This window comes from Onychomys torridus, chromosome 7, assembly GCF_903995425.1.
Source record: "Onychomys torridus chromosome 7, mOncTor1.1, whole genome shotgun sequence".
In the NCBI taxonomy this organism is placed as follows: domain Eukaryota; kingdom Metazoa; phylum Chordata; class Mammalia; order Rodentia; family Cricetidae; genus Onychomys; species Onychomys torridus.
Genome location: NC_050449.1, coordinates 21,966,792 through 21,981,508, shown reverse-complemented (window position 1 = coordinate 21,981,508; position 14,717 = coordinate 21,966,792). Strand labels below are relative to the sequence as shown.

The 14,717-nt window shown below is 51.9% G+C and overlaps 1 protein-coding gene across 5 annotated transcripts in view; it reads right to left on the bottom strand.

Annotated features, from left to right (window-relative positions):
• Positions 1-14,717, bottom strand: part of Igsf9b (immunoglobulin superfamily member 9B) — a 52,878-nt gene that overhangs the window by 13,929 nt on the left and 24,232 nt on the right. For 2 of the 5 annotated variants that reach the window (XM_036191613.1, XM_036191612.1), the window contains exons 13-20: positions 12,491-12,666; positions 10,855-11,081; positions 9,015-9,099; positions 6,650-6,811; positions 5,952-5,997; positions 3,785-5,437; positions 3,105-3,194; positions 2,384-2,429 (exon numbers count right to left, since the gene is read on the bottom strand). In XM_036191613.1, the coding sequence (XP_036047506.1) occupies positions 2,384-2,429; positions 3,105-3,194; positions 3,785-5,437; positions 5,952-5,997; positions 6,650-6,811; positions 9,015-9,099; positions 10,855-11,081; positions 12,491-12,666 (2,485 nt within the window). The remainder of the gene's footprint in view (positions 1-2,383; positions 2,430-3,104; positions 3,195-3,784; positions 5,438-5,951; positions 5,998-6,649; positions 6,812-9,014; positions 9,100-10,854; positions 11,082-12,490; positions 12,667-14,717) is intronic. The other 3 variants (XM_036191610.1, XM_036191611.1, XM_036191614.1) reach the window with 2 other exon arrangements.

Sequence of the window (14,717 nt, the reverse complement as noted above, 5' to 3'; positions counted from 1 at the left end):
TCATGCCAGCCCAATCACAAAGGGATCTCTCTCTGGTGGGGGTCAGGGTGCGGACCCAGTGTTCTGCCTCAGGACTCAGGAAACACTTGCATCCAAATGGGGACTCCTTCTTAGAATACACCTGAATAAAAGGGGATCAGGTTAGGCTTTCCAGGTCCCTGACAGAGGGCCCAGTAGGTCATAAGGGGAAATGGAACTCGTCAGAGATGGAACATCTGAGTATCAGCAGCTGAGTAAGTGGTTGGGCCCCAGTGGCCCACGGAAGAATAGACCCGCATACTGAGATGGGAGCTGGGAAGAGGAGAGAGAGGGCAGGGTCGGGGAACAGCAACGGGGATGAACAGGAGGAAAGGACAGAAACCGAGGGGAGAGAAACAAAGCAAGGACAAACGCAGACAAGAAGCATCACAACTTCTCCAAGCAAGACCAGGGGGACACATGCAAAGGCGCAGCATGAAGACAGCCTCTAGAGAGGAGCCACTGCTTCCCCATGGCCCAGCAGCTCCTGTGACCCAGGGACTCTTTCAGCAAGCAGGAGGATGAGCAGAAGTTCCTGTTGCCTAGCACCACAAAGGCCTAACTCGGATCATGTCCAGGACTTCATTCTTCTGGGCTGGGGATGCTAGCCAGGCCCAGGAGAGGAACAACGTCCCTCACTGCTGCCCCTGGATTCTGGGTTTTGCCACAGTGATAATGAGGCTGGGTTCTCTCAGATCTGACATGATGAAGACTTTGGGGAAGACAGGGTCAGTGGAGTTGTTGGGGAAGCGGCCAGGGGCCGGGGGTGGGGGTGGGACTGGAAATCACAGATGACAGGAATGTCTGTCTAATTTCCAGGAACTGCGTAAGAGCTGCCATAGGGCTGGCTACCAAACCTCAGGGGCAACAAAGGAGCTATGCCAGGGAATGGTGGGGAGGACAGGCATGGGGCAGGGAAGCTAATCATTCTCCCCGCTCTGTAGCATCCATCCAGGAGGCCCTGGAAACAGGTGAGCTCCCAAGCGCTATATGATCCTGCCAACAGGGGTGGCTACAGGCTGACATTTAGGGCCTCTGGGATACTGACTGACAGTTTTATAGCTGCGGATCATAAAGCAATGTCCCTGCAGTCTCTTTATGGGAGGCCTCTCTCATGACACAATGAGATTTACAGTCCTAAGTTGTGAAGAACAGCCTATTATGGCGTGTGTGAGGAGGGAAGCACACCATTCTCACTTGGAAGCCAAAGCACCAAGACAAAAGCTCCCTCCGTCCATCTCTCCGTCCGTCCCTCCTCCGTCCGTCCGTTCCTCCTGCTGTCCCTCAGTCCCTCCCTCCCACCCAGGAGCCTGGTGCAGTTTGCCATTCCTACAGCATGGGCAATGGAGCATATGTAAAAAACAAGCATCTCCTTAGGTTGCCTTGACGGAGAGGGAGCTCTGAGTGTCCCGAGCATCTTGAAGAGATCCCTGTCTCTTTCACTGGGAGCCCCTTTTTTTTGGATTTCACCTGGAAGGATGCTAGAGGAGCCAGCGGCAGCAGGGGAGGGCGCCCGGCCGATCTCTTGGGTTTTCAGCTTTTTGCCAGCTCAACTCCCTTCTCCCTGGCATGAGTTCTCCCCAGGCCTTTTCCCAAGAACAGGACCCAAGGAGGCCGGCAGAGCCACTACAGAGGCCCTGAAAGCAATATGGCTCTAAGGACAAGGTCACATTTCAGTCCCACAAAAACTGTGAAAGGGTCACAAAATGCAAGGAGCACAGGAGTAGTTATCCTTCCCCCGCTTCCAAAGACCTGGAAGCCACCTGACCCTGAGGACCCAGATGGATGTGGAAGAGGGATCTGTATCATTAAGAGCCCTAGGAAAGGGGGGGGAAATCCCAGGAAAAGCTCCGAGTTTAGGGGGAGGGGTTGGCAGGAGGACACTATCCCTGAGTCTGCTGGGGAAATTGAGCAGTGGGGTAGAGAGGATGAGAGGGCCCTGGATCCCTTTATGAATCCAAACAGGTCCCCAAGGGTAGAGATGCAAAGCTGATCGTGAGAATTCCAGGTCCTTTGGGGTTCATGCAGGGTCCTACAACTGCAATGAGGGCTCTGTGTGGGTGTTGGCAGCAGGATGGCAAGGGTCTGAGTGAGAACAGCTGTGTCCCGTTCTAGAAGGGTGGGTGTGGGCTTGGAAGTTAAAAGCTACAGCTAGGCCGTGCCCTGGCATGGCCAGCTGGGCAGCTGGAATAGCAGAGCAGTGCGATGTGGGGAACCCAGAAGCCATGGGAACCCAGGAGCAGCAGCTGCCCAGGTAGGGCAATGAGGGGATGTGTTTCTGGATCCCCTTTTACAGAAGCAATGGCCCTGCTGAAGCCCCATCCACCTGCCCACCCCGCCCCGCCCCACCGATGAGCTCCCTTACCTATTGAGCTGAGGAGAGGCTTGTCTCGACAACACTGCCCAGATAGCTGAGATAATCAGAAACAAAGCAGTTACCAACACCGGCCAGGTGAACCACCCACGCACACCCAGAGGGGAGGAAGGGGGCACAGCGAGCAGAGACCCACAGGCGAGGCCGGAGAATGGGTGAGGGAGAAGAGAGAGCCAGAGAACCAAAGGCATGATGGAACTGAGACGGTGAGCGGGCTGCACGAGGCACAGACAGGGAATGGTGATAGCAACTCCTGCAGACAGAAGCGGGCACCCTAGCTAGCCTCTCAGATCCCCACACAGCCTGCCCACCAGGAGCGCCCACCGTGGCGCCAAGGTAAGCTTGCAGTTTCCAGCGACCAGAATAGTGGGAGGGGGAGGGCTGGGTTCCCTCCTCTTCCAGCTACCTCCCATCCCCCCACCACCAGGACCGCCTTCTCTACATCAAGAAGAGAGACGTAAGTATTGAACCCAAGAGAAAGAGCGAGAAAGAAAGAGGAGAAAAGATGAGGGCAAGGCAAGGGAAGAGGGTAGGGTGGGCACAGCAGAGGCATGGCAGGCTCTTCAGAGCAAATCGGGTCAACCTCAAGGCAACGGAGAAGGAAAAGAGGAAGACAGACTGACTTGAAACGGAACAAAGGCCAGGAGGAAGGGAGGAGGAGGGCAGGTGGACAGATGAAGAGGTACAGACAGGCGTCCAGGCCGACTGGTACCTGGAATACCAGCTGCTACAGTACAGAGTGTGCTCTCTCAGACGGGCAGATCTCGGGAGCTTGTCTGTCTGTCTGTCCCTCTGTAGCTTCCTGTGAGGCACACAGGTGGGTGGGGATATGAATCCCCCCCCCCCCACACACACACACACAGGTCTGAGCTTGCTGTCAGCCTCCAGGGGTACCTTCCTGGAGAGACTATGGATGGCCTGGAGTTCAGCACTTACTGAGCATGCTAAGGGGCCCCTGAGCAGTGGCCCTGCTTGGTGCAGAGTGAAGAGGAGACTCAGGCATGAGATCTGTAGGCAACTGCAGAGAACCACCACTACCCAACACCAAGATCACAGGGATGTGGTCCACCTCCACCTCAAGGGCAGCATTCACAGACATCGCTGCCTGCTATACTGTCCCCTTCCCCTCCCCCACATTCCTGATACACCGAGAGCCTTCACCGAACTCTGGGCTGGGTGAGGCCACTCATGAAGCTCCTGGCAGGGTACCAGCAGGTAAGCCCATCAGTCCCAAGCGAAGACACTGCCAATGTGTGGCCAGAGCTCCTCTCCTAGGGGTGGTGCAGTGTGTCCCAAACAAAGCCTGTTGTTGGGATGTTGGGGAGGTAGGGGACAGTGTGAGGCCTGGGGAGCTTGACCAGAAGTAGGCCAGAGACAGTGGTTTACACTCACCCTGAACTAGGTAAGGTTGTTGGGGGCTCTGGCCGGAGTGGCTCCTCCCCCATTCTGCGAGGGGAAGGCGTCTGTCCAAAAACATCCAAGTTGTCCCCTGGTGCAGGAGGGGCAGGGCCCGGAGGAGGAGAAGGGTAGCCTGTGGCCAGAGTAGTGAAGCCCATGGTGGGCCTGTAGCTGGGGCTCCCACTGCGGCTGCTCTGTGAAGGAGATCCCGTGGACGGCGTGGACTTGCGAGAGAAGCTGACCGCGGCTGGCGGCTGTAGGGTGATCTCTGACATCTCAGCCTGCTGCAGCAGGCCTGGTCGAGGTCGGGCACGAGCAGCGAGCTCAGGGGAGCCAGTACGGGAACTGAGGGGGCTTTGGGTCAGAGGTGAGAGCCGGGAGGGCTGTAGCACCACTTGATGTAAACTGGGCTCGGCACGCCGGGCCTGCCGGGGGCTGGGCCGGGGCCGGGGCTGGGGCTCATACCACCGGGTGTCCAGGCCAAATGTGCTGGGGCCACCGTGCCCCCCGGGCTCGGTTGGCTCGGGGTAAGGCAACACCGGTATCCCCATACCTTGGCTGGTATGTCTTAGCTGCCCTTGGCTGACCAGAGGTTGCATAGGTCTGTCCTGCCACTTGGTCGCAGGGGGCGCCGGAATGGGGCCCCTGCCGGGTGACTTGCCTACCCAGCCCTTTGGCGCCTCCAGAGATAGCATGCCTGGATAGGCTGCAGGCACCTGGAGGGGGGCTGGGGGCAGTCCTCGGGGCAGGCAGGCCTTGGGCTGCAAACTCTCGGGCACATCACAGGGGTGCAGCTGATGGGGGAACATCATGGCTGGGGTCTCCAGTCCCCCAAAGGGAAATTCTGGCCGGCCCCAGGGCTCAGGGGAGCGGCCTCCTGTAGGTGTCTGAGTCAAGGGCAAAGTGCTGTTGGAAGCATTCTCTCCATTTTCCTCAGGGATGGTGGGGTGGCCGAAAGGCCCCTCGGTGTGCAGGGGTGGGGAAGACATGACTGAGCTCAAGGGGCTGCCCACTTCTGGCATATAGAAGGGTGGAGGCTCCACCTCCCCAGGGCTGCTGCTGCTCAGGTACCCATAATACTGGCCATGGTGGAAGGGCCGAGGGGCAGGGGGCCTCGCTTGGCCAGTAGCCTGAAGTCGTCCTCTCAGTCCACTGGGACCCTCAAGCCCACGAGGCTGGAACCGAGGGCTGTATGCTGGTGGTGGCAGGTAAGATTCCTGGCTGGAAGACATAGGGGTCAGTTGGGGCTTCAGAGCAGCCACAGACGTGGGCACCAGTGTGTCTTCATTCTCCTCATCCGACTGCCGGAACTCAGGGTACATGTCCGTCTCCTCTGCAAAGGGAAAGCCCTCGATCCGCCGGCCCTTCACCGACGGCTCCATCTCAGAGGGGCCCATGACAAAGCGGCCATCGGGGCCTCTGCTGATCAGCTCAATGGGGGTGGTGGCCTCAGCCTCGGCCTCAGCCTTGGCCACACTATACTTTCTGCTGCTGATGGCCCTCTTGGTCTTTTTGTACAAGGACAGTTCTTTCTCCCTCGTGGGGCTCAGCATCCTCTTGGCTGCAGGCTGGCCCTGGTCGTCAGAGGATTCAGAAGGGGCTCGGAGTGTGCGGATGCTCTCAGGACTCACCTTGCCAGAGGACAAGCTATAAGAGAAAGGCACAGAAGGTGATAAGGGGTGCTATACGCAGCCTACAGCGTCTTTTCATTAACAGTCACTCTAAAAGGAACAGGCGTGGATGGGCTGAATATTTTGGTCAGAAACTCTGGCCAGCTCTCTCAATTGTCTAGACACGTATCATCCATTTTTGGAATGAACACCCACATTGCTACTTTTCTTCTGGCCAGCCCCTAAATTTGGTACACCCTGCCTATGCACAACTCCAATTTTGTTCCCTAGTTGTTCAAGAAATGCAAGCTAATATTAATACCGACTCTAGCCAGGCAAAGGACAAAACACTGCAAGCTAAACAAATAAGTTACTAGCTTGGATCATCTAGACTACACTCCCTCAATCCATGTGCACAACTTAAAATTGACATGCCAATCCACAAACACGAAACATCTTAGGGAAATGGGGCCAACTAAAACTCATAGTTCACCTATGTATGTCCAGCCTCCCCATCTACCTACAGACCCCCAACAGCCAGAGATACTCACGGAGACTCAAGACTCTTCCTACAGTGAGTGATGGACAGCGGAGGATCTGGAAAGAAAACAAAAGGAAGAGGCCTGAGCCCACAAAACAAAAACAAAAACTGGTACCCTCTCCCCAGGATCCACAGAGAGTCCTGATATGTAGTCACAGAGGGAAAGGTTTCTCTTGCCTGGTAGCTCTATGGCCAGCTCAGAGGCCCTCTCTCCCTGAAGCCTGGCCCATCCTCTTCTCTCCAATACCCTTGCTCTCCTCTTCCCCCTTTCAAATCAAGTCCCACCGAGCATGGTGGCACATGCCTATAATCTAAGTACTTGGGAGGCTGAGGCAAGAGAATCTCCAGTTTGAGGCCAGCCTGGGCTCTCTCTCAAAATCATCATCATCATCATCATCATCATCATCATCATCATCATCAGAACAACAACAATAATAACAATAAAAGAGAACATGAAGTGGGGATGGAGCTGGGTTGGTGGGTCCTGGAGGAAGTTGGAGGTAGGTGGGGGCGGGGGAGATATAATAGGTGTATGGAATTTTCCAGAAATGAACAAAAATATTTTAAAACTCCAATCCCACTGACAGCTCTGCCTGCAAGCTCCCTGTGCCCCTTTTCCCAGAGGAGAAACAGGACAGGCGGTTTGTCTGCTTCCCGCTAGAGAACGTCCGACCTCAGCCAGGCATGGACAGAAGGACAAACACCTACCTTTCTTCCGCTTGAGTTTGCGCTTGCGCTGCTTGTTGACAAAGCAGGCGGCCAGAGTGCTGAAGAGGATGGCAGCCGCCAGGAAACAGATGGTGGCCACTATCCCAGCCAACACCGGCCGGGCCAGCCCATCGTCAGTCAGGTCCGGCTGTGGGAAGATGTCTGCAAGGAAGGCCAGAAGTACTCATGGGTCTCACGCCTGCCCAAGTTTTCCCTACCTACTCTGACACTTGATCCCTAGGGACTTTTCCCTAGGGCAGTCAAGGCTGGGGCCTGACCTCCACACCAGGTGCTAATGTGAGCCTTTCAAGAGGTGTAATGAGGGTGGTGCAGAAGTGTGAAGAGAGTTAAGGAAGGGACAGTCTATGACAGTCAAGCAACTTCCTTGTAGCTTACAAAGAAGAAATGATCCCCGCATCTTCCCTTGCCCCAATCATCTTCTATAGCTGTCTATCACTGTGAGTGCAGCAAAGTACTGCCATGCATGCTATCGGGGCTCCCAGAGTAACCCTGCCAGCTACCCAGACTCCCCTTCTCTAAACGAAGACACTGACTGGCAAAGCTTGAGTGACTGGCTCACTCTGCTATTGGTACCCTAGCAGGAGCACAGTTGTTCTGATTTCCAGTCAGGATTTCCTGCTTTCTCCCATGTCATCTACAGAATGAAGATACCTTGGGGATACAACTCTAAATCAGGAAGAGGAACTGTTACAACAGAATATAGGCCCACCCATCTTCTAACTCCTTATAGGACAGGCTGGCAGCTTCCTACAGCAAGGACTAGTGTGTCTTGATCATTCAGGCTCCAGAAGCAGACTGGAGCTGTAGAGAGGATGAGATGGGCTCAGTTCTCCCTCTCACAGTTAAAGAATAAGCTTTATGTAGGATTCACAGGCCAGCTAGTGACAGAGCCAGGACCAGACCCCAGCCCACTGCACTGTACACATAGGTCGTGAGATCAGTAAGTGCCACTCTCAAAGAATGCCAAAGGGAAGTCCAAAACAATGTGATTTGGCTGGCCAGAGTTCATTTCCACATCAACAATGGTAACTGATAAAAAGAATCCACATTACACTGATGGACCACCATCTTGAAAAAGAGGGGCGTTAACTACAGGGAATGCTGTTGCTGCTGCAGCCTCATTCACCCATATGCGACTGTCTCACTAGGCATGCTTCCTTAACTTTTGGGGGTCAGGCACAAGGCTACTGAGTAAGAACAGTTCACAGAACTGAGCGCGTAAAACACTCAAGTCCTCTACATTGGTTCTGGATGGAAGCTATTTTTCTAGGTTCTTCCATCTCTCTGAGTCTCTTCCCTGGAGGGAAGCCAGAACAGAAGCAGCTAAGTTTTGCTGCCTATGGGAGATAACTTGAGTTTACACAATGCCCCAGGGTGCCTGATATAGGAGACAAAAAAAAAAAATTGGGGTTGGGGATTTAGCTCAGTGGTAGAGTGCTTGCCTAGCAAACGCAAGGCCCTGGGTTCAATCCTCAGCTAAAAAAAAAAAAAAAAAAAAAAAAAAAAATCACACTCTCCCCTTCCTCACATCATGCCCTTGGCTCCACGGCTCTTCTCCCATCTGCCCAAGCCAATGCTTTTGTAGCTCTGAGAGGCTCCCTACTAGATCTTTCTGGCCAAGACCCTCGCCACCTGGCCCCAGGGATCTCAGAACACACTGCTCTCAAGGAAATGGGGCCTTGACTGGCTTACTAAGCCAGAGCCCCTCCCACACCAAGGACACCACTACCCTGGGGAGAGGCTCTGCTGTGTTTCAGGAACTCTGGAATGCAGAGAAGACATGTGGAAATGGGACCGGTGCCAAGAAAAAAAAAAAAAAAGATAAGTGGAGAAAATGCTAGGAGTTGGCTTTATTTAGTCTGAGAAAAAAACAACAACAACTCTAGGGAGAGGAAGCAAGGAAGGAAAACACCACCAAACAACAATTTTCCAAATAAAACCCACATAATTATAAGGAAGCCTATAATAGGCATCCAACAAACACTTGTTGACCTGAGAAATCTTCCCTCTAGTTCAGGGTGCCCGCCCCACTACACAGCAATGCTCAAGAGCGAACAGACAATGTACAGCAAGCAGCACCCACTGACAGGATGCCATGGGTTTCCCTCCTCGGCTATCTTATGGAAGATAAGCCCAGCTCCACGGTGGGATCAAATAATGTGTCATGGTATCATGGGTCGGATGGACTTCATAAATGCTAGGACTCACGAGGTTTCAACTAGACTCCTGCATAAGCCTCTAACCCAGCCTGTCCTCCCAGGCGGGCTATTCCACAAAAGGACGCTCATGTGGCTCTAAGGCTTATGTCCTGGTTGTTGTCAGACGATTGGGGGACCCAAAGTACCTGTGCTGGAGACACCGGCGATGTTGCTGGGTTCACTGATCAGATCCTGCATGACAGCCAAAACCCGGAACTCATACCATGTATCCTACAATCCAGGGACAATACTCAGTCAACTGCAGAGCTTAGGACCACAGCCACTGACCCTGTGCATGACTTCCATAGAACAGGCTGCCCAGAGTACTGGTCCCAAGAAGTGTTTAATGGTGAGTGCTTGCATTGGCTAATGCTACAGTATACATATGCCCACCATTCAAGCTATGGACTTCAAGCTATGCACATGTAGCCACTGAAAGACTGCAGAGAAAGATGCACAATGATCTCTCAAACAACATCATGAATCAACTCCAGCAGCCATGGAGAGCATCTAGGAAAGGAGAAATGGACGGATACGTGAGATCTCTTCAATCTATGAAGCAAGTGGCTTTCTCTCTCAAGAAAAAGATGTTCCTGCTTAAAAGATGTCCACCAAAATAAGGAGGGAATGTATTTTCTCCCAGGACTCTGAATTATTAAAAGAAGAGCCCTTCTCTTGGCCAGCCTAGAAGACAACCTTTACAGGGCCTCTTTAGACCACTCTAGCTGGAACCCAGGAAACTGAGGTCTGGGGTCTGATGATCCCTACTGGCCTCACCCTGCCTTACCCTAGATAGTGTCTGTATGTAGTGGAGAGCTTCTCTCCAGCCCCGGCCAAACCCTGTTAGTCCAACAACCCACTTATAAAATAAACACACAGACATTCATATTATTTAAACTGCTTGGCCATTAGCTCAGGCCTACCATTGTCTAGCTCTTACTCTTATATTTAGCCCATTTCTATTAATCTATACTTTGCCATGTGGCTCATGGCTTACCAGTACCTTATCTCTTTCTTGTCATGTCGGCAGCTCAACTTTACAAAGGAACATTAGGTGACTGTCCAGGCTGCCAGCTGTCTCTGTCTACCCTGCAAGACTCCCGAAAGTTGCTTGCATCCTTCTCCCGGTTCTCAGGTAATATTATATCCTTCTGGGGTCTTTGATGTGGTTAAAGACTAGATAGTTATAATTTCCTCAGTTATGATAAAAGATAAATTAGATATAAAACCTTGGAGTCACAAATATAAGATAGATATCTTCTTTAATATTGTAACTGTAATTCTTGCTTGATAATTGTTTTCTTATATGTAATTTTACTATGTAAAAGTTAAAACCTTTCTTTAAAAAAAAAAAAAAAGAAAAGGGGAAGTGCTGTGGATATCGCTCTGTGTAAATAAAATTCTGATTGGCCAGTGGCCAGGCAGGAAGTATAGGTAGGACAAGAGAGAAGAGAATTCTGGGAGGTGAAAGGCTGGGGCAGAGATTCTACCAGCCGAGACCATGACAAGGAAGATGTAAGGTAATGGTAAGCCATGAGCCACGTGGCAAAGTATAGATTAATAAAAATGGGTTAATTTAAGATAGAAGAAGTAGATAATAAGAAGCCTGCCACGGCCATACAGTTTCTAAACAATGTAAGTTTCTGTGTGTTTACTTGGTTGGTTCTGAGCATCTATGGGCCTGGCTGGTGACAGATTTGTCCTGACTCTGGGCCAGGCAGGAAAACTCTAACTACATCTGTATTTGAGGAAAACCATCTGTGTAGCATTGGTCCCCAATGCCACTAAAATAGCTCTGGTCTGGGGACCAATCCAACCCTTGGTAGCAGACCAGGGAGAGTCTAAGATCACAGATAAAGAGGGCCAGTGAGGGGCTTGACCTTATTTATGCTCTGGAGGTGGGTCATTCAATGTTCAGTGGCTTTACAAATAGTCATGACCATTCCAGAAACTGAGAACAAGAGACATGAACATTAAAGTCCGCACCTGTGACAGATCCTTGGCAAAAAAGTCTCCATCGGTGCCTGGAATGGCATCATCCAGCATCTCCCAGCGCTCCCCAACTCGGAACTCCATGATGTATCGGTCAATGGGGAAGCTGTGGTTGGCAGGTGGGAGCCAGGACAGGAGCACACCCTGCTGGGTCCGGTTGGCTGTGAGGCACCTTGGTGGGGTCACCAGCACCAGAGGTTCTGGAGTTGTAACAGGGAATGCTGTCGAAGGAAGAGGAAGAAGAGGATGGCCACAAATCCCCAGCCCCGTGTGGGAGGCAGAACCTACCGAAGAACAAATTTGTTTCAGAGAGAGGAGAGGGTGTCGCCTGCAGTAGCCCTCCTGTTTCAAGGAAAGGTAAGTCAGGGCTGGTGACCCAGAGCTCTGTGACTCTTTTCAGAACAGGACAACTGCAAGACAACCAAAAACCTCCTCAAAAAGGGAAGAAGCAATGGGCACCATAGAGAAGAGAGAAAAATCTAGTGCCGAGCGCAGCCATGTGCCTCATAACATCGACATCAGCACCATTCCTGATGGTGGCCCTATGAAATCACGGAGCTGAAAAATTCCTATCAGCTAGCAGGAGAGTACCACTATAATAGAGACCAACAGGTTCCTCTTACATGTGAGGTGCATTGGTATGAATCTACGGCACTGAAGGTAACATAACATGCAGTACAGAACATGTGGCAATGGTAGTACCCAACCATGCTGCAGCTTCTGTTTGCACTGTACTCTGTTTCTTATGGGTAGCATATACTCCAATAACAGAAAAGGTTTCCAATGAAAACAGCCCACGCTGTTCTCCCTGCATCAGCTCCACTGATCTAAAGTTCCCTGTCTTTCCTGGTTGTATTATTTTCTCAGGTGCCGTACCATCTACACAATGACCTCACTGCTTAATGACATGTTTCTCAGTTGCTATTTCCTCTGATGCTTCCCCCACTATTAAGAGGTACATGATTGTATCTTCTGTTCCCATGCCAGGAACTGGTAAGTTCTTCTCACGACATATGAGTCATACTTTTGATTCCATTTGGAGCCTTTGAACTCAAAACAAGGCCCAGGACAGGCTTGGTGGTGCACACCTTTAATCCCAACACTTGAGAGGCAAAGACAGGCAGATCTCTGTGAGTTCAAGGCCAGCTTGGTACAAAGTGAGTTCCAGGCCAGGTAAGGCTACACAGTGAGACCCTATTCAAAAGCAAACAAACAAACAAACAAAAAATGAGCATTTTACACCTGCCATCCACGGGACAGAAAGGGGGCTGGAGTCATGACCTCTAATCCATGTGAAAAGAGTCTGCTTGCCAAGGCCTGTTCTTGGACCCCCAGAAGACACACCACTGCAGTCAGATAGTGCCGAAGGACTCACTGTTCCCTTGTAGAATGGCCAAACATTATACATGTCATTGAACACCTCCTTTCCATCTGAGGGTTCAACAGGAATATAGCCAAAATGCCATGATATGGGACGAGGCAATGTCAAGTCAGTACTGGGAAATCAGAAGAAACCATTACAGAGAACACTTTCTAGGCTACTGGCACACTCAGCCCTGATGTTAGTCCTGCGACCACCTTTGTCTAGCCCAGATCTGCTAGCCCCAACACACCCAGCCCAGAGCCTCACCTAAAGTGTTCACAGTGACCACCTCACTGAAGGCGCTGGTTCCCAGCCTGTTCTGGGCCAAGACACTGAACTGGTATGCAGTCTCAGGCTCCAGGCTGTCTACCAGCAACCAGCTGGGCCCCGGTGGTACTGACAAGGACAGCCAGTCGTGGGGCCCAAACTGAGCCCGCTTCATCCTGGCCAAGAGAGAGAGAGAGAGGATGGGGAGAAGGGGTGGGGTGGGTCACACTGGAGAGAATGGCATGCACACAGGGTCCCCAGGGGAAGGCAGTGAAAGGTCAAGCATTCCCAGGTTCAAGGGCAGGGAGAGGGAGAACCAAGGTGGGGTTACCTGCCTGGCTCTGGCTGTGCCAACTTTCATGGCACCAGGGCACAGCCCACTGTGGTACCTCCCCAGTGAAAAGAGGTCCTCGGGTGTAAGGCATGCTGAAGATACTGGCCAGATTACCGATTGCACTGTGAGGGAATCCCACGCGAAGCACTGCTTTATAAATGGGTTCTGCTTGATAGAATAGGGACACTGGATTTGAGAGTGAGCAGCTAAGCAATGGCATGGCTACTAAAGGGACCTAGATAACCTTGACTGTCTACCCTTCCAGGGAGAGACAAAAGTGTGGCCCAAGGTCAACCAGGATGCTGAGCTCACTCCAGTCCAACTTGGGTCATATGAGGATATCCAAGGCGTGTAACAAAAATGATCAGCGTTTGCTTCATAGCAGAACCAGCACTCCTAAGGCCTTGAAGGCTAGAAATCACAATCAAGGGAAAAGAGACTAGGGGTGTGGCTTTCTACTCTAAAGCCGCCCTCCTCCTCAACTCCCAATAGGCAAGGAAGCCACTTGATATGGATGCAGTCCCAGATGACACCACACGGGGGAGACATTGTCCTGGGTAACTGACCCACTTGATGACCGCCTGAGCTGTAACTCAACTGGTACCCACAGGTTCCTCTCTAGGTTTTAAGACTCACTATCACTACCAGGTATGCCCAATAATATGAGCTGAAGCAAAAGAAAGCATGGGATGAAAAAGGGAGACAAAAAAAAAAAAAAAAAACCCAGCAGGAGCCAATGACCATAGCAGTACAACGAGCCAGGGCCTCTCAGAAAGAAGGGAAAACCTCCTCTACCTTGGCAACTGACCTTCCCAACCAAAGCTAGCAAACAGAGTGTGATAAAAGTGATACAGATGGGCAGCAGTATAGAGCAGCACCACAGGCAACAAGGGAGCCCTTCTCTGTGCCCAAATGTCTGTCCATCCCAGCAGACAGCTCTGCCATACCAGATACCACCCTTCCCCAACTCCGAGGGACACAGACAATCCAGGTACAGTTCATCCATGGGGCTCTCAAAACTCCCAAGGTATGCATTCAGTCTGAGAACTGCTGGAGAAAGGGAAGCCCCCTCAACCCCATGCTATTGAAGGCTCTCTCTGAGGTTTACATCTGCTTCTTCCTCCTCCCCAGATTCAGGCTGAACCAGGCTGAAGGAGAAGGAAGTAAAAGTCTTCCCCCACTTGAGGATGTTGTCTGTGAATCTGGAGGCTGTAGTTCCCAGCTCAGGAAGGGAATGTTAGGAATGAGAAGCCCTGGGGATGTGGGGAGGAAGGGAGTGCCACTCGGCTTCTCTTCACACCACCCCATGCCTTGGGTCCTCATCCTGGTCCATGCATTTGTGAGACCTATCTACCCCGCGGTTTGGGCAAGGATCTTAAGTCCCTGATCTGGTTAATAACAGACATGAAAATGACAGGCACAAAGTCCAAGGGAGAAAATACAGACAGTGGAGGCAAGGGCAGGGATGGGAGCACCTGGTCTCCTAACTGGTACCTAGGACCTCTGGGCAAGGAACAGATTAAAAACTAGACCCTACACTTCATATGCTATTTTACAACACTGTCAAGATGAGGGAACTAGAGAAAGACTGAGGTAAGATGTAAAATGAGGGGCAATGAGAGATGCCAAAGAGAGAGCAGAGGGGGACAATTTAAGCCCAAATCAACATTCTAACCTCCAGGGTGGTAATGCAAGGATGCAAGGAGTCCCTTATAGACGTCCCTAGCATCCTTGAGAACTCCATCACTGCCTGGCCCACTTTGCCGTCTGCAGACCTGGCAAGTATAGATCCTGGCCTCCTTGGGCCCTCCACCCACCCCAGGATGGGATGGGATGAGATGGGATGGGATGGGATGGGATGGGATGAGATGGGATGGGATGGGATGGGATGGG